This window comes from Nesoenas mayeri (assembly GCF_963082525.1).
Source record: "Nesoenas mayeri genome assembly, chromosome: 3".
Lineage (NCBI taxonomy): Eukaryota > Metazoa > Chordata > Aves > Columbiformes > Columbidae > Nesoenas > Nesoenas mayeri.
This window is the reverse complement of record NC_137544.1, coordinates 17062861-17086346: the sequence shown is the minus strand read 5'-3', so window position 1 is coordinate 17086346 and position 23486 is coordinate 17062861. Positions and strand designations below refer to the sequence as shown.

The 23486-nt window shown below is 41.3% G+C and overlaps 1 protein-coding gene across 1 annotated transcript; it reads left to right on the top strand.

Annotated features, from left to right (window-relative positions):
• The first annotated feature begins 650 nt into the window (after nucleotides 1–650).
• On the top strand, nucleotides 651–2628 carry ID2 (inhibitor of DNA binding 2). The gene is made up of 3 exons (XM_080342954.1): nucleotides 651–1072; nucleotides 1322–1386; nucleotides 2063–2628. Exons 1-2 carry the CDS (start codon nucleotides 725–727, stop codon nucleotides 1376–1378), a joined length of 405 nt encoding a protein of 134 aa, XP_080199080.1. The 5' UTR covers nucleotides 651–724; the 3' UTR covers nucleotides 1379–1386; nucleotides 2063–2628.
• Nucleotides 2629–23486: the final 20858 nt, after the last annotated feature.

The following is a 23486-nucleotide window of genomic DNA, read 5'->3' as shown; positions in this document are numbered from 1 at the left end:
TTATTTTTGATGCTCACACGCCCTTGCTCACATCTGCAGCCTGAAGTGCTCCGCCGCTGACCCGACCGTCCCCTTGCGCTGCCGGTTTTCATTTTGAAAACCCGCTCGATGCTCTACCTCAGTGAGTTTTAGGAAGGCTCAGCCCCTCGCTGCAGCCCGACCCAGTTGCCCCGCACTCCGCGGCCCTGGCTCCGGCACCGCCGGCCCTCACAGCTGCTGCGCGGGCTTTCAGCCGGCGGCGCTGCGTGCCCCCACACAGAGGTGAGCAGCGGAGGGACACCCACCGCTCCACAGGAGAAAGAGCGCGGACTAAAGCGCGAAAGCCGCGCTCCGGTCTCCGCACAGCGCTGCCCCCGAGGCCACAGCCCCGCTCCCTCCCGGCAGACCCGACTCCACCGGGGGGGTCGGGGGCCGCCGACTATTTACTCCCTCAGCTGTGCGGCGCGGCCACGCCCCCAGTCGGGATTGGCTCTCCAGGCGGAAGGCCCGCGCAGCCCCCGCGCTGTCCGCCCCACCAGTGAGGGCGCCCCGGGGTGATGGACGTGCCGGCGGCCGCCAATGGCAGCGAGCGCGGGCCGGGCTCGGCGGCGGCGGCGGTATAAGAGGAGGCCGCGCAGCCCCGCGCCTCAGTGCGAGCTCCGGCAGTGCGCAGAGGGGAGGCAGCGCCAGCGCTCCGCACGCTCCGCTCCGTCCGTGGAACCGCGCTCTCCGCCCGCCTGCCAGCATGAAAGCCTTCAGCCCCGTGCGGTCTGTCCGGAAAAGCGGCCTCTCGGAGCACAACCTGGGCATCTCCCGCAGCAAAACGCCGGTGGATGACCCCATGAGCCTGCTTTACAACATGAACGACTGCTACTCCAAGCTGAAGGAGCTGGTGCCCAGCATCCCGCAGAACAAGAAAGTGAGCAAGATGGAAATCCTGCAGCACGTTATCGACTACATCCTGGACCTGCAGATCGCCTTGGACTCGCACCCCAGCATCGTTAGCCTCCACCACCAGAGACCCGGGCAGAACCCTTCCTCCAGAACTCCTCTGACCACCCTCAACACAGACATCAGCATCCTCTCGCTACAGGTAACCGCCGGCCCCTCTGCCCCCCGGCGCTCCGCCGACCTCCAGCGTGGGGTTACAGCTAGAAATAAATGTCTTTCCTCACGGCAGAGCGCGGTGGTCGCGGCGGGGACCGGGCGGGATGACCCGGCTCTGCAGCCGCCGTGCGGCAGGGGGGAGCGGAGCGCCCCGGCATCCCGGACGGTTCTGTCCCGCTTCCCCCGGTCCCGGGCCCCTCTCCTCACTCACACCTGTGCTGTTTTCTCCTCGCAGGCGTCCGAGTTCCCCTCAGAGCTCATGTCAAGCGACAGCAAAGCACTTTGTGGCTGAATCAAACGGTGAGTGCAGCGCATCTTCTTTCTAAACTTCGGAGGGAAAAAAAATAAGTGTCTCCCTGGGGAAATGGGAGGCGTGATGGTCATTTCTAAAAATCGGTCTTACAAATTCATTAGGAGATGTCTTTATAATAAGAAACGAGTAATTAAGTCTTGCAGTCCAACGTGTATTTTGTTGCTAAGGTTCATTAGGCAGCACAGGCTGCTCTGATACTGCTCGCTCCTTAATGCAAATTCTCTTGTTATCTGTTCTTAGAGTCTTAACTTCCCAGGCCAAAGTAACTGATTAAGTTGGGAATCTTGGCACAATTCCTCAGATTCTGTGATGTGGGATTGTCTGCGCTATCAGTTAAATAAGTGACTGCTTTTAATCAAGTAATTTGCTGTAAGAGGCAGACTGGCGCCTCTGAGCATTGCGTTTACAGAGATCTAAATAGAGATTGGAGTGAGAATCCTCTTTTTACCCTTTCCCTTGAGTGTAAGTTATTTTAATGTTCAGTTTGTGCTCTGGAGAGCGAGTGTGTGAGCGTGTATGTGTTGCATCTGGACGCCAGGGTTTGCCCAATCTCTGAGTGTTTGGTTAAATGTTCAAACTGTGGCTTCCTCTCTGGCGCCAGTCTGTCCGGATCTCTGCCCTGTTAGCATTCTCCTAAATATGCCTCTTTTCAATCTCTTGCAGGTGTTCCACTGATGAGATTTTTTTTTTTTTGCACAAGAAAATGGCTACATGGTTTTTTTTTTTTTTTTTGAGGTGCTGAATTTATTTTTCAGCTGTATCTGGAGGGGAAAATCCACATCTAACTAAAAGGACCTTTTAAAATTCATGAAGAAGAAAATGTCAAGATTGATCTTTATCCTCTCCCCATTCTGCAACTTGGACTGAACCTAGTTATTTATGAAGAGACTCTTAAATACCCTTTCCCTAGTTGGAAGGCTTCCTTTATATACTATTCCCAACGTGGGGAGCGAAACAAAAATCTCACAAGGAGTTGCCCATTTTAAAGCAGACTTTGCCTTTTTTCCAAAGGTGGAGCGTGAGTACCAGAAGGATCCAGTGTTCAGTTTTTTTAGGAAAGTCTGTGGTCAGAAATTACCTTTTTGACACAAACCTAGGACTGAATGCTGTGTATATATTTATATATAAATATATATATATGAGTGAAACGTTGTGAACTCTTTAATTAGAGTTTTCTTGTATAGTGGCAGAAATTTACATTTCTGCAAAAAGTGTAATGATGTACTTAATCATGCTAAACTTTTTATAAAAGTTTAGTTGTAAACTTAACCCTTTTTATACAAAATAAATCAAGTGTGTTTATTGAACTGATTGCTTGCTTTATTCTTTGGGGACCAACTGTTCGCTGGCTTTGATTTATGTTGTGTTTTGTGGGTTGTTTTTTAAATACTTATTCATTCTGTTATGACTACAAAGTAAAAATTCAAGTATGTAGAGAACATAAAGAATAAAATTACCTGAACAATAACTCTTGTAACTTGGAAAATCTTATTTGAGTGTATATTCCAAACAAAATGATATGTCTGTGAACAGTGTGAAAGGAACAAGAAAAGTAATTTATGACAGAGGGGATGCTACTGACAAAGTGTTTGGAAACATACACAAAAGCAGTTAATCCTGAGACATTTCCCATGGGCTGCTGACTTTCCCCCCCACCCTTATAGATTATTTTGTTCTCAGTAGTAACAGCTCAGATCTGTTAATTTGGTTTTAGAATAATCACTCAGAATTAAGGGCTGTGGGTGGTTATTAGTCCCCCAACTATCTTCTGTAAAAAGGCTTTGAATGTGAGAGTTGGTGATGCGTTAACATGGGATCTAGAATGATGAAGTGACTGTTGCCTTTCCACACTGGAATGTTCATGCTTCCATGCAATATTTCAATGAAATGGGGTTTCTAATCAGTTGCAGCTTCTCTGACTAAGATACTGAGCTAAATCGCTGTTGTGTTACTGATTAAACTTTGGCTGCTCCTAAAGGGACTCTTTCTCCATAAGAATTAAATCAAGTTGGAAACAGGAGTCTAAATTCCTGAAAGCCAGTAACAGTCTCTTAATTCTCTTTTGCCCCCAGAAGCTCTGCACTCTCCCTTATTCAAGGGACACTCACCCTAGGAATGTACCCTATGAATCCACTGTAAGTACCACTGTTCATTAGCTCTGTTTAGTTGTCATAAGACAGTGGATGCGGGAACTATGCCTTATCAGATGATGTTCTAATTTAAGCTCACTTATAAACTTGCCTAAAATGGGAAGTTAAGCTTTGAGTCCTACATATGAATTGAAGAGAATCACTTACAATGGGAATGAAGCGTCCTGATACTGCAGATGAGTGCAGGTCTCTGGCAGGCACTACACTTTGGGCCTGAGGGAGCACATTCTGGGTTTCTGTGCTCTGGAGACTCTTAGAGTGAAAGGCAGGAGCCTCACCTGGGGCCAGTAACACTTTCACCAGCAAACAGGTGCGTGGGTGGTGCTCTGGGGCAGCAGCAGCTGCCTTTCCTTGCCCTTGACACCAAATCCATCCACGTAGGCTGGGAGAAAGCCAGCTCTGATCTCTTAATACAGAAGCTGCCCTGCCCAAGCAGCAGCGCACCCTCACAGAGGATCAATGCGATCATAAGGCAAGAAGGGTTAGCGAGAGCGGGGGGAGGGTGGGATATGGGGCCAAGCCGATCTCCTGCTTCTCCCCGTGCCCCCAACCCCGCAGAGATGAGGGAAATCTCTCCATGGAGCAGCACTGGCGGGGCCTCCTGCGGCCAAACCTCGCTACTGTCCCAACACCCAGCGCACAGGGGCTGTTCCAGCTCAGTGCGATGAACATTTAACCCTGACAGCCCAGTAGTAAAATATTTCATCGCTACAAATCAGTACACCTCAGTCCCTCAGTCCCTTTTTGCGTATATTTTACTTAAGTCTGAACTGCAGCACACGCAGGGTTTTAATCACAGAATTGAGATCTTCGCCCTTCCAAACCAGTAATGATCTAATGTAATCGCTACCCCATTTCTCCCCCAGAACTAACTTTTCATCCTATTGTTGATTTTACGGTGAGACCACAATAAGCATCACTTTAAACCCACAGTTTACTTTAAGACATTAAAGAACTGCAACAGTCAGATCATTGTAATTATTTTAAGATCAACCCCTTTAGAAACTAAACCATTTGCACACTGATATTTCTTAGCTACAGGATGATTAACACACTTGTAGAATGAAAACAATTTCCTTATCATACATAGCCAAAAGAGAAATTCACAATTTACAAGGCGTGGGGAGCTGAGCAGGAAAACAAACAAACATGTTTTAAAAAATGTAAATTAAGAAAGGAAAAAAATTTTCCTCTTTCAGTATTAACTAATTCATTGTCTTGACAATGCATTCCTATGATTAGAATTAGGGGCTTAAGCTGGGTGCTCTACTTAGAGATCCACTCTGGTTTTGTTCTTAAGATTTTGTCATTCAAAGATAAACGAACAGCAAGGTCAAAGCTGAGTGGCCAAAGTCTTAATATTAATTCTTTAAGTTTCCTTAAAGATGTGTGATTTCTTGATTCGATAGCATTGTCTTTTTCTCTCCAGAATACACTAGAAAAATGTGTGGAGTTTTCACCACTTTCCCTGGCTCATTTACTCTGCCTCTGAACACCGTTGCTGCCAACAGTCCCGTTAACTGACCAGCTGAACACCGTATATCGAGAGGACCCATACTCAGCTACATGATAATAAAATAGTTCTGGTAACAATCATATTTAAACACTGTAAAATCTTATCAAGTAGGCGAGGCATGAAAGTTGCAAATGCACCTATAGACAACTCCCCACAAGAAAAATAAATAAATAAGAGATCGAAGGGGACTTTCCCCTCCAGAAGAGCGGTTTCCAAACCTGGCTTTGCACGTGTATTGCCCGTAACAACACATAGACCCGCCCGAGCCGTGAATGTGCACCGAAATGTCTCATCTGGATTTTCAGGGAACACTTTTGTATCACAAAGCATGTGATGCACACGCAGTGCTGGTGACCTGTCCCACAGCAGCTCACGCACCCGGGCGGTACGAGTCCCTCCGGTCCACCGCCAGCTACGGGAAACGCAGCGAGCAGACGCCTTGGTTTTGTTTACCCTCCCCTGGGAAAACAGCATTGTGTCTATTGCACTGAAAACATTCATAACCCACTTGAAGAGCCGGAGCCAATATTGTGACAGCCGCGCTCCGGGGCCGCTGCGGCAGCAGGTACCGGAGCCGCCTCCTGCCGGCGCCCCAGCGGCTGCGTGGAGAGCGACCGCCCCCTGGCGGCCCGGCCCCAAGCAGCACCCGCCGCTCCCCCGCGGGAGCGGAGCCCAGACGCGCTTTTAAAAGGGTAAATCGCTCGATTCTTTACGTTTTATGCATAACAACCAGGGCACGGGTCTTCCGAGGATTATTTAAAATCACATTGCACAGCTACATCTGGGAAATGATGTTTTAGCTAATTCAGCTCTGCTATAGAATTTCACTCAAGAAGTGAAGTGGTTTGTAACAATCTGAAGAGAAAGTTGTATTGAAATAATAAATGCTTTGCTTGTACTGTTACGGGAAAAGCACCTCTTGATTAGCACTGGTTTGTATTTGACTCTGGAAAGTAAAACATGCTCACTAAACAATCTCGTATGTGCTCAGGATTCCCCTGTAAAACAGTTCTCTCTCTGGATCGATTCACGCAATGCGGAAAAGATAAAATAACTTACTGATGAGAATTTTATTATTTGTGAGTAAGCATCTCATCTTGTTTACCACTGTCTTTCGTTACTTATGTGCAACAAGAACTGATTTGCAGAGCTTTTTCTGGCAGCTGTCAAGAAGAGGGATAACCGAATGCAACTGTCGCGTGACAAAAGACTAAGTGAACTAACTATATAAATGATGGTATTGAATTTTGTTCAGAAAAAGGTTTTCGCAAATGTACTCTTTAAAACTATTGTTTTGCAAAAGGATTGGTATTTTCTGATTCTACAGATAAATGAGGATGTTTGATCTTTGAAATCCAATTTGTTTTATCCAGATTACCATTTTCCTCTCTATAGCAGCCATCTAAGTTATCGTCATTCTGAAGTGTAAGAGCCAAATACAAACACTATTTCAATAAAACAAAGCACAGCAATAGTCACTGATTGTGTGAGCCACTTGCTAGAGTAAATTGAAGGCGGAAACAAAACCGGAAACAAACAAATGCAATTACTTTTGGAGTCAATCATAGTAACTGAGACTATAATCAACTCCAAAAGTAGTGTTTCAGTTGATCGCTTACCTTGAAAAAACATTAAAAATGAGGGGACATGGAGCAAAGACTGTAAATAAGGGCAAACTGAGAAAAATGAATTGCATAGAAAGTGCTGCAGTGGACTTACTGCTGCTAGCTGCCCTAGAAGATGGCCCTTTATTTGCTGTCTATACTCACAGGAATGTGATTAATGAGTAGATAATATGACATTATACGAACTTACAGGACCTATCCAGATTTGAAACAATTTAACTAACTACATTACTTGCCAAAAAGGAGTACATTGTTATAATTTCCAGTAAATATCCCCACAAATTACACCATGTCTGTGGCAAACAGTTTTATGAATAGGTCAGGTATTTCTACTTAAAACTAAGAGCTTGAGCCAGCTCTTAAGTTTTAGTACTGATGGCAGAACTTCAAAAGCTCACACAAAGCTCCTTTTTTTTTTCTTTTTTAATAGAACCGGATTGTAAATCCGCTGATTTTCTCTTTCATTTGGAAGAGAACAAATTATTTTGATACTTACCGTCTAGTGTTTGACCAGCCACAGGACCAGCAGCATCTCCTCACTGAAGCCACCTCGAGCAGACCTCTGGCTGCAGCAGCTGCTGCCTGGGGAAGGGTGTGAGACCAGAGTTAGGTGGTGCTTCCCCCATGTACTCCCAGCATCTCCCCTTCTCCGAGAACAGCCTTCCTGACATTTTTTGCATGCAGATTCACTTTGTTGTACTGTTTTGTTAATACAGAACTTGAATATCCTGTAGGATATCCTATACCTGTCATCTGATTTTTTTTCTCATCCTGAGGAGAGGCGTAGTGCCCTGAAGGGGGAGAGAGAGGGCAGGAAGAAAAGGTGAAGACAGAGACAATACAAGACTAAATATCTCCTGCATATTAGGCCAAGATCAAAGCAGCATATCTTGCCTTAGAAAGGCAATGAGGTTGAAGTTTGGGTTGTGTTTTCAGTTTTGGGCAAGTTTCTTTCACCTGGACTAGAGAGCTCAGCCTGACCATCTCACTTGAGCAGACAGTTCCTTACAACCCACAGAACTGAACTGATTTAACTACATCTGACAGCAGCACTCCCAGGAAATGCAATGTACTAGCCAGACTTGGGAAGTGTCCTTCAGCCACATTTTCCATAAACCTCACGCTCCTCCACAAGCTCTCTGTGATATTTTAGAAATTTGTGCAGTACTTGAAGAGAAGGACTCAATGATCTTACAGGTCTTTTCCAACCGAAATGATTCTATGATTACAGTCTACTGGAAAACAAGGTAGGGAGGAGAGAATCCAGGAAAGCTTGTGCTCACAACAGATGGTGGTGCTGAGATACTCGGCTGTAACATACTAATTCACATATAAACTCGTACAGCATCAGAAAGGCACAGAGATTTACCTCATTGGAAATGGGAGAAAATTATACTCATGGACATTGTTATGCAGGAGGTTAACTACAAGAGATGTGGAAGGTGACAGAAGACACCGAGCTTCCATTTGTGAAGGGAAGGAGAAATCTGCTCCCAAAGCAAGAGTATGCAAAGTAGGCCAAGAATATGAACATATAGATTTTTTTTAAAGTCCAGGTTCAGTGTCAACATCAGTTAATATACAGAAATAAAGTGATGGGCAGGGTATTTCAGAAAAAAAAATGGTTAAGCTACATTTCATAGCTTCTTGGAAAAGTATCTCACTTGTGCTTCCATATTTCTGCTCATAAGTATATAAAAAAAAAAGGTGCCACTGCTAGGGCTTTGCTTTCTTTTTAATTAAAAGGTTTGTGTAAAACACATTAAGTAAACCTCCTATTAGTACTTTTCAAAAGATGGAACACTTAGAAGGCTGAGTAAATTACATGCCAAATCTATAAACTCAGTCTAGCTCTTGTTAAAAGCTGGTTTATTGCACGTAGAAGTTTCCACCCATAGATATAACGTACGGTGCTACACATGCGGACACACACTGTTAGTGATCCTTACTGATTCTCATTTTGCTCAGATCATCCCATTGTTGCTCTTACTGTTCTTACAGAAAAACCTGGAAGTGTTGGTTGGATCTCATCCTGTAAGTACTAAAACTTTATGCTACTTATGAAATTAAATTTCTAAATTCCACTGTAAATCTGCTCTTCAGTCACTCAAAAATTTTAAGAGTTCCTTGGAGACTGAACTTTTTTACTGAATTAGTTTGATTCATGCACCTAACTATGGATCTTTCTATCCTTCCAATCTAAGTCTAATTTAGAAAAAAAGCCATGCTTAGAGGAAAAAAAGCATAAGTGTTTAGAATGTGGGCCCTTTGTAATAAATATATACATAAAAACTGTGTATGTTACGTACATGCCACATCCAACGCGCAATTAGCAGTTTATTGACAGCATGACAAAAATTCTCATAATCTGAAAATCTGAAACAGATTGTCACTAATACTGAATGGTAAGTTAATTTATTGGCAGAGTTGAGTACTTACTATTATTTTTATTGCTATTTTAGGGGGCTTCAAGTTCGGCAATATTGTCAAAAAAGATAAAAGACAGGTGGATGAACCGACTTGTCAGAGGAAAGGAAACACTTAGAGAGATATCCAAAGGCAGAATCATATACCTGGACTATGACAGACCTGGAGGAAAGCACATTTGTGAGTTATGAGCATAAAAAGAACTGAAATTTTTCAAATGTAAAAAGAAACCCAGAAGCCAGGCATCTGAGTGAGATAATGAAGCAGTTACTTTAAGATTTATTGGAGTTCCACTGGAAAATGTGAAGTGGCATCAACCTGTCACAAAACAATGGAAATGTGACTGAAAGTCTAAGAACGAGACAAGAAGGATACGTGGGGCAGAAAGAATGAGTGATATTGTACTCCTCCCCTCCAAAGAAAATCACCGTGATTCTGCCAGGGAAAGGGAAGAAAAGCAGGTAGTGAAAATGTGGAAAACACAGTTATTGAGACAAAGAAGAACTGTCAGGTAAGGAAGAGGCAGAACAGAAAAAAGTATTTTCACAAAGCAGAAACTGAGTGCAGCCACAAATTCTACAAGAAAAAAACAGACATAGCAGAACAAAGGTATGGAAAACTCACCTGTCCTATGAACTAAGGGAGGGAATGAACAGATTTATCCTCCAGCCTCGCTAATGACAGATGAACACCCGCCTGCCCATGGAAATAGTGAATGAATCTCTTGTTTCGCTTTGCTTGTGTATGCAGCTTTCGCTTTACTTATTCAACTGTTTTTATCTCAACGCACAAGTTTTTTCACTTCTACTGTCCTGATTCTCCCCTCCATCCCACTAAGGAGGAGAGAGCAAATGACCGTGTGGCACATAGTTGCTGGCTGGGGTTCAACCACGACACCAAATGCCACCAGACTACAGTACAGACATCCCCAAAAGCAAATGCTGGAGGGCTTCACTGGAGGTGTACTTGGAACAACATCAGTTACTGGGTATCTGTCCTTATCGCTGAGACACTGTCACATGTTTAAATGTAAGACCTGAAGGTAAACATAAGGTAACGGTGTGGCAATTTGATGTGAGTCACAACAGAAAAAGGTCTCTAAAAAGAACACTTGCAATGAGACCTTCAGATAAAGATGCCTCTGAGTATTTCACTGAGCAGGCATTTATAGACATTCTTCAGTTTCCTGGAGAGAAAAGTTTTATAAACATAATAAAGTGTAAAAAGAACAAGTTTACTATCTCCTAATCTCTGAACTATTGCTGAAATGTATTTTTAAGTTTTTTGATCAACTGATGGCTTCCACACACTTCTTAAGCACTTAATTACAAGTCGGGAAAGAAAGTCCATTTCATTTGATGCCTATAAAGTTGATGAAAGATTTAAGATGCCCATGAAAACACTTAAAAGCTACAAACACTTCTTGCTTTTCCCTTCAAAGTTCTGGTGTTTAAGCAGCTCCATTTATCAGCTGCTGAAAGTGATGAAACGGGGCTTCACCTCTGTGAAGGAAAATAATAATCTTGTGGTTAAGACATTGAGCTGGGAGTTATGAGACATCTTTCTTATCCCAAATTTCCCACAGACTTTGTATGTGACTTCTGCAAGTCATTTCACTCCTTCATGTTTCTATGCATCTGTAGGAAATGGGAAATTCTGTTCTCTCTCTCTCAGGAATTCTTATGAACCAGCATGCCCAAAGCAGTATGATATTGGGCTCCCTTTGTAATACTAAACAGTGGCAGCAGCATTCTTGGGCATTAAAATCAGTTATTTATCATATGAAATTGTACCTGTCATGCACTCAAGGAACTGCCAGTCATGACTTGGGAGTTATATGGCCTAGAAGTACTCCCAGACTATCCACTGCTTTTAGTATTATGTTTTAAAGAGAGATTATGAGTATTGATGAGGGAGGTTCCCTAGAAGTAGGCCAAAGAATGGTCATTATCCTGTTAATATAGTGCTAATGTAGATTCAAGCCTTCTAGTTCTATACTAAGTAAAAAAGAGCCGGGCAGAAACGGCGCGCACTGGGTGCTCACACATCTCCCTGTAGGGAAGAAACCGCTTCTTTGGGCCTGATGTAGATAAAGTAACATCACTTTATGGATATTATAACATCACTTTATGAAGATTATATTTTGCGTAAACAAGCATGTTCTCTCTCCTTTCTTACTGCCCTATAACAGTATTAAGGTTACTTACGTCTAGCAGTCCCTTGAGGAACTGAATGACATAACGTAAACAGTTCAGAGACAATTAAAGCACGAGCCTGAATGATACTGTGGCAAAAGAGAGACAGGGCATTGGAAGTGCTAAATTACTCAAGAAGTGAAAAAGTAATCAGAAAATAATTTGACTTGGATTCTTCCAAGACACATACATTTTTATATGGATGTTACTAACGTTGTAACATGGAAGCAGGTACCCAACATGGAGACAGCCTGGGTATAAGGTCACTGTGCAAAATACAGGAATCACTCTAGTGCCTAGAAGCCTCGCCATCAAGGGCATGAACAAGAAGCTCTTAATCAGACACAGAAAATATAATGGTTTGCTCCTGTGAGCTGGCAGCCACTGTCTCCCATACACCTGGGATGCTCTGGGGTTCCTCATTATTGTTGTCACTGCCTCTTTGCCCCCAACCAGGTCTGTGTCCCCAGCACTTTCTATTTAAAGTGTGACCTTTTGTATTTGAACTTCTACTTTTGCCCTTCTGAGGGGTAATTTTGCAGCTCCTGCTCTTGCATGGGTATTTATATCCAGGCCTACTCCATCAGTTGATTTTCCAGGAAAACAAATGGTTTGGCACATACTGTTTTTCCTTTGGGAGTCCCATGGGTGGTGAATGCAGTCACAGCTGCTGCTTTAAACTAACTTCTGGGCATTTTGCTATGTAAAACCAAGAAGTGCAGACCAGAGGGGCAGAAAGTCATTTTATAATTATTATTGTTCATTTATATTACTCCCAAGTGCTCCCACTGAATTAAATTCCACAACTTCCCTGGTTAACACTGATACTAAATTATTAGAAAGCTTTTCTTTTCAGAAAGTTGGTTGGTTGTTTTTTTTCCACCACAAATTAGAAGTTGATTACTTCGTGCTCCACCCATGGAGCTTCTTATAATCTTTCTATAGCAATATTTTACATATCAAGAATTTATGTCCATTCAGCCTTCCTTCTTTCAAACTCAACAAATCCAACTCTTTCAATATTACATATGTGTAAGTCATGTTTTCTATTTGGTTTTGCCATTCTCCTCCAGTTGCTTATTAAAGGTGCTCAGGTCTGGACACAGCACACCTTCAGCAGCAGGAAATACCTCTCCTGGGTTGTATGATACCCCTATTCATACACCCCTCAGAGGTTTCCTTTTCTTTCCCCAACCTTCTACAGTATTATCTTTTAGCTTAGCACAGGTTCACCGGCCACACTAAAACCCCATTGCCTTCTGCAGCATTGCAGTAGGTTATACTGCATTTTCACAGAACCACAGAATAGTTTGGGTTGGAAGGGACCTTCAAAGTTCATCTAGTCCAACCCCCCTCCAACAAGCAGGGACATCTTCGACTAGATCAGGTTGCTCAGAGGCCCATGGTCTAGTTGCAGATATCCCTGCACAGATGTGCATTTGATTTCACTTTCATAAGCACAAGACTTTATACTTGCCTTTACTGAATGACATCATGGTAATTTACAGTCCTCTATGTATTAAGTAATTCTGTCCTTCAGGATAAGACAGATTTATACAAAAGTAAACTTTAAAATTTCACCAATAAAGTTGCTATTAAAAATACTGAATGGACCAAATAGACGCTGATGTGACCCTACTTTGGCATGAGATAACTGATAATCACTCCAAGTCTACCTTTTCAAGCAGTCTGCTTTCACTGCATGATTTGCTTCAGTTTCAGTGACAAAAACCTTCCTGAAGTCAAACATATCACACCTGCTGTATCAACCTTCTGCAGGCCAGTTACTCGGCCAAAGGGGGAAATGAGAGTAACCTGATAAGGGCCATTCCTGCAAACCCCATATTGACTTTCATACTTGAAGCTTAAACACCTGATCAATGATAAAAGCTTGATGAATAAAATTCTGGTAGATATCAAAGTAAAGATGACTTGTAACTCCCCAGGCCCTCCCCTTTTTCCCTTAAATATGGTTCCAAGTAGTCCTCTCCTATCTTCTAACAGCTCTATCTCCATGATACAACTGTTCTGCTTTTCTCCAGGAAAACTGATCATAGTTTATAGATTGTTTTGACTGGATCCTTCACTTCAACATGAAGCAGAGCTAGGCCATACTGACTTGAGTCAGCCATTGAAAGAATAACAAAACCACTTGAACTACTATTTGAAAGAAAACAAAACAAAACAAAACAACAACCCGTTGGTATGCTGGACAGGTCTAAGTGTTCAGAACCTCCTGTTTGCGATCTTGGAAGTTTTCTTTTTTTGGTAATTATTCATTTCTTAGAATTGTACAATTCCCCTGCGTAATTTACCTTTGTAAGATAATCGGAGAGCAGAAAAATATATTCAGAGGTAACCCCCTTGTGCTGCCCTTATAGAAGCCAAACATTTATGTGGAGTTAACTTATTTTGAATTATTTTTCTGTTTCTGCCTAGTTTTCTTCAGAGAGCATTGAACAGAAAATCTTACAATAACTAAATATGAATGCATTTTGATGATGTTTTCTTAAGAGTATTTTCAAACCCAAATAATTCTAAGATATCTGAACTGAATACATTTCAGTGCTACACAGCATCAATTTGGAAGATTTTAATGACTACCTTCAGTAATTTTTTCTAAAATTTCTTTAGCAGCGATTTACTTTCTCAGAAGTATTGTTGATTTATGAGGTAGTTGCATGTGCTGCCAGTTAAGAATTTTCAGCCTTTGTACTATCCATGGCACGTGTTCGCACCACATCCTCAACTCCAACCTGAGATACAGGTGCTGTGTCATCTCAGTTCTGGCTCCACTGGAGAACTCCAGAGTTCCCAGACTTACCCTTTGGGGTAACACATGCATAGTTTTCTCCTCCATTTTAAAATGTGTGTTTAAACATCTCCATGCATTACTCTAGTCACCTGGAAAGAGGTGTCTAAGTCCTCATACTAAGACCAACAGATGAACCTTGACAAGCTCTAGTTAACTCCTAGATCCCTGTGTGAGGGCACAACTCCTGCTGAGTGTTGGCTCAAAGTCTGTTGGCTTCTGGTGATGGAAGAATGGCTTAGGTATAGGAGGCTATAGGAGAAGTACATTCTCTAGTTAAAACAGAACCACTCGGGGAGAGGAGAAGCTATAGGACTTTATGGATGCCTTATCCAAAAAAGTGGAAGTGCCACAGAGAGCCCTAAGCGTGAATTTCACCTGCTCTCCTGAACAATGTTACACCCTGCAAAGAAATGTGGTCATGGATAGCAATTCCGTCAACTCCACTGAGGTTCTGCCATGACATCCTAGTCCTGACCACTGCTCAGTTTGTTCCTGTTGGTCTTCCCCACTGCAAACAATTTAATTAAACCTTGAGAACCTTTGAGGGTACTGAATGAACACTGCAGTTGGTGCACCAAGATAACTCTGCCAAGTGAATGTAGAGCACACTATGGGATGGCTGAGCTTCTTTAGCTCCAACAGAAAGTCCAGACAGACTGGACCTTCAGCCAAGAGAGAGAACAGACAGAAGGCTTTGTAGATAGCGCACTCATAGAGCCCCTTACGCTCTTAAGAAGTATCTCTCCCATAGTACAGGAACATCAGTACTCTAATACTAACAGACATCTAGTACTCACATCTAAAACAGAAAGCTGAGGATTAGGACAGGTAAAGAATTTTTCATCAGATCAGAAGGAGACATTATCTTGAGATTTGTTACTGACAGAGCAAAAAATTCTGACAATGTGATAAGAGAAATCCTAGAAATGTACATATTGAGTCCCTGATCATAGACCTGGGAATACATTAAATAGGGCTTAAGGTTAAGGATGTTTTAGGAACAGAAAGCTCTGCTTCTTATATCAAAGACAAAAAATATATATCAAATCAGGATACACACAGCCACAGCAAATCAGGACAGAGAAACCAGGATTCTGTTCCCAATCATGACTCAAGTAATCCACCACATATTTAAAGCATTCAGGAGAGGAATTAATATGGTGCTTAATGCATCAAAATCAAGGACTTCTGGACTGTGCGGAGTAGACCTTGTACCAACCTACACGTTGATGCAATACATCATTTTGGTGTTGTCAGTTGTCACTTGAACACGCTATCTCTTGATGTGAAAGAGAAATGTCCAGCATGTGTTTCAGACATGAGGTTTGAGACACTGATGAGCAGAATTTCATCCTCCTCCATCTGAGCATATCTCTAAGAAGTTATATGTTATGGTCTTGTAATGAACATATGTAGAAAGAGACAGGGTGGTGGTGGTGGTTTTTTTTTTTGCATAAAGTGGCTGAGTTTCACTATCATAGTCAGAGATTTCTCTACTTCTAGAAGTATGCCATGGGATTACACAGTTCACCGCTAGACATCAAAACACATGCTGATATATATATGCATATATATACATATATATGTGTGTGTATATATATATACATATATATATATTCCTCAGGTTGTTTTGCCAGGTATTACAGAAAGACTAGAAAGGAGTTCATCATAGGAGGATGAATATCTAAGTACTTTATCCAGCTTTTCACAGCCTGAAATAAACCCAGAGGAGAAAAAATTCTGATAGGTTTCTTCCCTTCCTGCCCTCCCTTGAACTCCAGGGGCTGTTTAAATACAGGTGACTGTCTACTGGACCATAAATTAAAAAACAAACAAACAAACAAACATACATACATACATGAAGTATTTTCTAGAATCTGAGCAGACTGGTCTTATGTTTTTAGACACCAGTCATCAGGCAAAGGAGTCGTAGTCCACCTCAGATGAGCTATCATCACTATTGGGTCTGTGCTAAAAGACAACTAGGCCAAACAAAAGTAATTTCCATTTTTCTCTGAAAGTCCACCTATTTTCAAGGACGAAAATAAACACTCCCTATCCTGTACTGGAAGGTAACAGAAGTGGGACTACTTTCCTGAATTTAAAGGCATAAATGCCTTCTCGTACAAATCTAAGATGAATCACCATTGTAGTTGCTGCTTGGAAGTAAAGTGTGTATACTGTAAATGCATAAAAGTGAGTTCTGTGGGTCCCAGTATTGCAAAGACCCTACCAGGTGCTTAAAGAAATTACTGTAGAGAGAGGCCTGAAAGTTGATGTGAAGACTGAAGGACAAAAAAAAAACAAACCTAAAGATAAAAGAAAATTATTGAACATGGACCATAAAATTAAAGACTCTGGTTCATATTAGCACATAAAAAGATCTGATGAAGCTGAGCTAGTCTGTCATCAGATAGAAGAGAGGCAGAAGGTGGCACAGATGGTGAAAACAGAGGAAATTATTCATGGTTCCTCATCACACCTTGAACGGAGCTACTGAAAAGATTATGTTGAAAATTACGACCAGAAGGCATTCAGGAACAACAAAATCTCTAAACCCTCCTTTATATTCCAAAGGTGTAAATATGTCCTGAGGTTAAACAGGTTTATGGTTTTAGGATTTGTCTTTGATAGAAAATGAAAATTCAAGATTTCTTATTATGTTTCAGAGTAAAAATACCTGAACACCAAAGACAGGCTCTTGAGTCTTTAAACAAATGTAGGACCTCATAAATCCTGGCATACTAGATCAACACCCATTAACATCAGTCTTTAAAGTTTGTCTATGTTCAGATTACTTCAAAGCAAGAGCTAAAATGTCCTCTACACATTTGCAGTGCCATTCAGATCTGCAGCATCGGGTATAACTTACAAAGGTCTATGAGGAAAATTAACCCTTGCTGGGTGCAGCCCTAAAGTTCTAGAATCGTAACAGACTATTTACATAGCAGAAGAGCTGACAACTGTGCTTATCGTATGAGCAAGAATTGACTGATTATTTTTCAGGAATACTTGTAAGGAAACCAAGCAGCATATTTTTCCCCCACTGCATAAAGTTTGACAGTTCTGTCCATTGGCAGATATAAACCAGTGCACTTTTTTTTTTTTGCTGTGTCCATTACTGTCCACCACAAAGATAAGAGATAAAATATATTTTAAAAGCAGCTTTGTGGACTCTGGATATGTATATCCTAGGAATTTCCAAGGACATGAGGAAGAGGATGGAGAGAAGTCAGTAAAAAATTGACTGTAGAACTTAGACCCTACCTAGGTTGTAAAACCTTCCTAGGGTAAAAAACCCCAAACAAACAAAAAATTCAATGCAAGGAAAAAACATCACAACCACTGTGGCAGGATCAGATTTTCTGCCATTGCTGAAGTGGGGAAAATTGCAGCGTACAGTAGTTCCGAGGTTATGATGAAGCTGAAGAGAAGGTAAGTTACACTCTCAGCAACCAAAGCCCCAGCTGGGCGGGGAGGCACAACTGAAGCAGTGACAAGTGCTCTACATGATGTACTCGCACACTGAGTAAGAGCAGGGGAAAGCACATTTACTTAGTCCCCAATTACTGACATTCCAAAGATACTCAAAATCAGAATATTTGCCAAAAAAGGAGGACCACAGGCTGCCAGGTTTGCAGTCAAAGAGGAAACATCAAGAGGAGGGGAGAAAAAGTTCTGAGTGATGACAGAAAGCTAACTTAATAGTAATATTCAGTTCAGACTTCAAGACTTCTCATGGTTTAAATTAACATAAAGAGGGCCTAGTATCAATAAAAGTCCAATTTTAGTGTGTGGCAGGTACACTTCTCCACACCCTGCCAAAAGCACCAGAAACTTCTAGACCAAAGGACAACCATGGTCATGCACACACTCCTTGGTGAACAGACAGGGCCCCTGGCCAGTGAAACACCTCGGCTGAGAGAAGTTTCTATCCCACCGACCACGTATGGCCACAGCTCAGATTCAACTAGGGTGCAGATGGAGCCCACCAGAGACCCCCTTTGAGTTGGTCTCCTCGGAGCAGCAGATCTGCAGCTGGGGACTCTCCCCTTAGGTCAGGACATCACCTATGGAAACTACTTGGGGTTGGGAGTCTCATCGTATACAGATGAGCGATCGTGCAATTTGAGTCATCATCCCAGAGTCTGGGGATCCCGAGTCAGCTGTGTAGTAATTGGATTCCCCTTGGTATCTCGAACCTGTGGTTTACTAAATGTTTGTCAGAATGTAAACTGATTTTGCTTAAGAGGACATTTTATTTTTGACGTACCATTGGTTAAACGATTTTGTTTGAAAGAAGAAAAATAGATTCCCCTTCTGAGTTTGCTATCTGCCTGGATTTTTTGTGTGCCCCTGTGACAGACTGGCATATGAAAGCTCAGGTCTCAATTCTTGACTCTCCTAGAAAAATATGTATAACTCTGTATGCTACTGTTGATGAGGTGGGAAAGGATTATTCTGGTGTCCAAAATGAGGCTAGTAAAATTTTGCTGCCTCTCAAAAGTACTATGAGAAATTCAGAAAGATTTGAAGGTGCTTGGATATGTAAACAGATTCAAGAATATGTATTGCCTTTGGCCAAGCACAAACCATCACATTATTTCAGAAGAGAGAAATATTAAAAAAAACAAAAAAGTTAAATCTCTGCTGATTGCTCCCCTGTAGTTTAATTAGTGAAGAAAGGCAGTAAGGCATCACAGAATTTCCATTTTAGTTTTACTGTTCCCCACAGTTAATATTTTATGTCTGTATCTTCATTTCTAGGTTCCAGGGACACACATACAAACCACTCAAACTTTGTTCTGTTATTTTCTAACATGAAAAGTCCTGGACACGAGTAAAATCTTACAATTGATCACTATTATTCTTCTCCTCGCCTTCTCTTTCATAAACGATAAACACACTGTACCCAAGGGTATACAATCACTGTCTGGTCTACTTAAAAAGGTAATTCTCCAATCCAGGTTACTTCCACAAGAGGTAACAAAGATATGTGATAGCAAGACTTAGAAAGGAGACTCGAAACATGAAAGAACCCTGTACACTGTACTATGTAATGGCAATACTAAGACTTAACATAACAAAAAGTATGCTCCATTGCTAGAATTCTATCTGAAGAAACAAACACGAACTCTCAAATACAACCTTTTGTTACACAACACCTCAAACAACCTCTTATCTATTTCTTTTTTCCTTCAAAAGACCATGTGCTTCTAAAATATTCTTCTAAAATATTCTTTCACTTCAGGTGACCGTAAGACATGATAAACTAAGAGAAGAAAATCAGTCAACAGCATTTCTTTTAGAAGTTTATCCAGTGTCACTATCATAACAAAATATGCTTTGGAGAAAGAAGAATACCTTTTAACACTTTTTAAGGCCCAAACATTTGGTGTTGCAAGTATCAGTCTTACTAAGGAACTACAGTCATGAGCAAGAAAACACTTCTAAAAGCCCTGCAGCGCCGAGTCTTTCTGTAAGACGGGGCATACATTTCTAAACCAAAACTTAAATACTAAGTGCATCACAGGAGGCAGACCTGCAAATGAAAATACAAATGCTAGACTCAAAGCTCAATAAAAGAAAAAAACCTCCTCTATCATTAGTCTTACGTTTTATCACAAAAGAACAGAATCATTACCGTGCCAGAGGCTGTGCTAAGCTGCAAGGAATACACACCTCTATTAGTGAATTCCACATGAAGACTTTTAACAAAGCAATCATAAACAACCTGACCATAAGTTTGGGTTGGAAGGGACCTTCAAAGGTCATCTAGTCCAATCCCCCTGCAACGAACAGGGACATCTTCAACTAGATCAGATTGCTCAGAGCACCATCCAACCTGGCCTTGAAAGTCTCCGGGGATGGGGCATCGACCACCTCTCTGGGCAACCTGGGCCAGTGTTTCACCACTCTCATGTCCAGCCTGAATCTCCCCTCTTCTTGTTTAAAACCATCACTCCTTGTCCTGCCATAACAGGCCCTGCTAAGAAGTCTGTCCCTATCTTTCTTATAGGCCCCTTTTAAGTACTGAAAAGCTGCAATAAAATCTCCCGGGAGCCTTCTCTTCTCCAGGCAGAACAATCCCAACTCTCTCAGCCTTTCTGCATAGGTGTTCCAGCCATCTAATAATTTTTGTGGCCTCCTCTGGCCCCTCTCCTCCATGTCTTCCCTGTACTGAGGGCTCCAGAGCTGAATGCAGGACTACCGGGGGGTCTCATCAGAGCGGAGCAGAGGGGTAGGATCAGCTCCCTTGACCTGCTGGCCACACTTCTTTTGACACAGCCCAAGATCAATGAAATAAAACAAGAAACACGCTACAGGAATTTAAAAAAAAGCGCTTTTTACATCAGCTTTACACAGCATTGTGACTTTTATAACCTGCTTCCATTTGTCAACCAAAGGGCAGAACATGCTGCATACTCAGCTTGCATGACAGACAATCTGTAATGAAAAAAAGCTATCTGGATGTTAAATAGCTAAAATAATCTTTTTAACACTGTTTGATAGGTCTCCATGTGCCAATTAGTCTTTACAAAATTTTAGCTCTGTTGGAAATATGGTTTGATATTATCTAGACATTATTTGCAGTGCCATCATACCTATAATTACTAAAATTTTGAGCACCCAGTTCCCTTTTTTCTCCTTTTTGTTGGAATTCAGACCTGTGAGAACACGCGCAACTCACAAGACAGTTGTGCATTCTCACAGAGAAAGCAACAAATTCCCACAGATTCTAAGCAACATTATCCCCACTCCATCCTTATACTGATGAAGTGTGCCTTAATAAATATAACCAAAATCTAGAAAACATAATGCACAAGACTAACAGAAAACTGTGTGTAAGGTCAGCATGGTCTTCCCAGACTTCTCTGGTTAACTGGAATTTGAATTCTGCTCGAAGTTCTGCCCACTACAGCTATTACTTGGCACAAAAAAAGACCAAAATCCTAACAGAATCTTTATCTTACACTAATTAGCACATTTTATTTCTCTTGCGTGTCTGAAAGTTTACTCCTAGGTATTAACACTTCTATTTCACCATAACTGTGGCTTTCAGCTAAGCAACCTCAAATATCCAGGTATTGTTTTCTTTGGCAATTTCTCAGGTTTAAGTTTCTAAATCCATTACTGTCACAGATGATAAAGCTATCTAGCACCAAGGCCAAACGGTGCAGCATGCTGGCCTACGGATAACAGATGCTACTGGGATCCTCCGCCTGTGCATCTCGTGGCCATACAAAGAACCTGCCATATTCTTACCGTGAAGTCCACACCACAAGAGTAACCACCTATTTTCGCATACTGTATAAACCCATGCTAAGTGCGTCCCAGGAGAGTTTCCCAAAGGTTATATGAAGAACAAATAAGAGAAGAAACAACAACAAAAAAAGCAGTATTTGGAGAGAAAACTTAAGAAAACTAAGGACTGCAAACATACTAACACCACGTATATATTCTGTTGCATGGGAAAAGTCATATAGGGTGATCAAATACCTCAGACTGACCACGACAGGCACAAAATGGGAACCTTTTTCCAGAGTCTTGAAGAATTTTACAAGTGCAAATTTTAGAAGTGGGATTTAAGAATTTACCTCTCCCCCTTTCTCAGAAACTGCAGCCCTGGAAAAGGTGGCAAATAGCCATGAGAGTCTCACCTAAATCCTGGAATGTTACTTGCGTCCAACTTTCAAAATCAATTTATTTTCACCCTTGCAAACATATCCAGGCATCAGAATGAGAGGACAAGCCAAACTGTGCTCCTCAGATTCAGTGAGGCTAAGAAGTCGTGTTTTCAAGTTCCTGTAGTGTTCAGTCATCCAAAATTAGAGTGGAGATATAAACTATCATTACAAGAGTTCTGGAAAGTGGTGAGTACTAGAAATAAGTTTGCAGTTGTCTTTTTGTTTTATATTCTTCATTCATTTCCATCCTCCATGGAACTCTTGGGTTCCGTGATTCCCATAGTCACAGAGCTAACATTTAATATTTCAACACTGGAAATTATTTATGGTTTCTTGACTCCAAGAACTGTACAATAAACTAAGGAGGACAGTAACCATAGCAACTGCGGTACAGAAAAAACAAGTTTCAGCTATGAAACTGAAGCATATTTTTAATTCCTGCAAATGCTATTCTTTCATATTCTACATGTGAAAAAAATCATTAAGCATGTATAGTAACTAATATATACATCTATTATATACTAAAAGACACTTCTTACTACTGTGCTGTATTAAGTACTCCATTTGTCTCTTCTGTTTCTCTCTTCCTTTCTCCCTTTATCACAGTACTATATTTTCTTCTGTTTGCTTAACACCTGTACAAAAATTAAAATGATGCTTCAATAAGAAGAAAATGCACCTGTCTCGTCATTTTTATGCAAGCAGATTCTAAGTGTTATATTTACTGTCCTACTAACAGCTTTTGTAGCATGCTGTCCTTGAATTGGCTATGAAGCACTCTCATTTCACTGATTCTAGGAACTTCACTAGGAAGGCATTAAATGACAACCCCAGGAACACATCTGATTATTATATAAACTACAGCATGCACTACTACAGAATGCAGTTAAAAGCAATTAAAGGAACCAGGACTGAACCACTGTTTGGAGCTGAAATTATTTTAGGTACCTGCATCCTATGCGGGGCATGGATCTACATCCCCAAAGAGAGTATTACACTAAGCTCTGCACAATCTCACACAGGCACTTTGCTTCTAACTATTGTTCTTTAGTGACAGTAAGCAATTACTCTGGTATTAATAAACACAAGACAGAAACACAGAAAAGTTTTCTGTTTGGTTATTTCGACCCAATTTTGTTTTTTTAAGGATACTTGAGGGACAAAACTTTGAGGAAGAAAAAGATCTCAGAGCCATATGAAAAGTAAAAATTCGTCCATTTGGATTATTTAAGGACTTTGACAAAATGACCTGAAATAATTAGGATCTTTCATCAGTATTGTGAATATGTCAAAATGAGGAAGGTTACAGTTCTCCTCCTCTCTTACAAAACAATAAGTATCCTTCTGTAAAAAGCCTTTAAATCCCCAAAATTTCAGAAAGCAGAAGGATGTGCATTTTTTTTTCAATAGGATGAATATAAACAAAAAAATGTTCCCAAAATGTCACAACGAAATATCACAGCAAACTATCATGAAGATACACAAGCTTTGAGGGTTTCTTATTTTGCTTTGGGAGGCTTTTTCATTAAACTAATATTTCCGATAGATAAAGATATGTGCACAAAAGTTTCTAGTACTTCTGTAACACTCTGATGAATAAATTTTAATTCAACCAAATAACGTACCAATTTAACAGAATCCAAAAATGCACAGCTCACATCTCCAGGCCTG

Excerpts from the sequence above, each read along its gene's own strand:
- ID2 (XM_080342954.1), top strand. The coding sequence starts at position 725 with ATGAAAGCCTTCAGCCCCGTGCGGTCTGTCCGGAAAAGCGGCCTCTCG. Across the intron at positions 1,073-1,321 it reads TCAGCATCCTCTCGCTACAG|GCGTCCGAGTTCCCCTCAGA; the intron begins GTAACCGCCGGC and ends TTCTCCTCGCAG.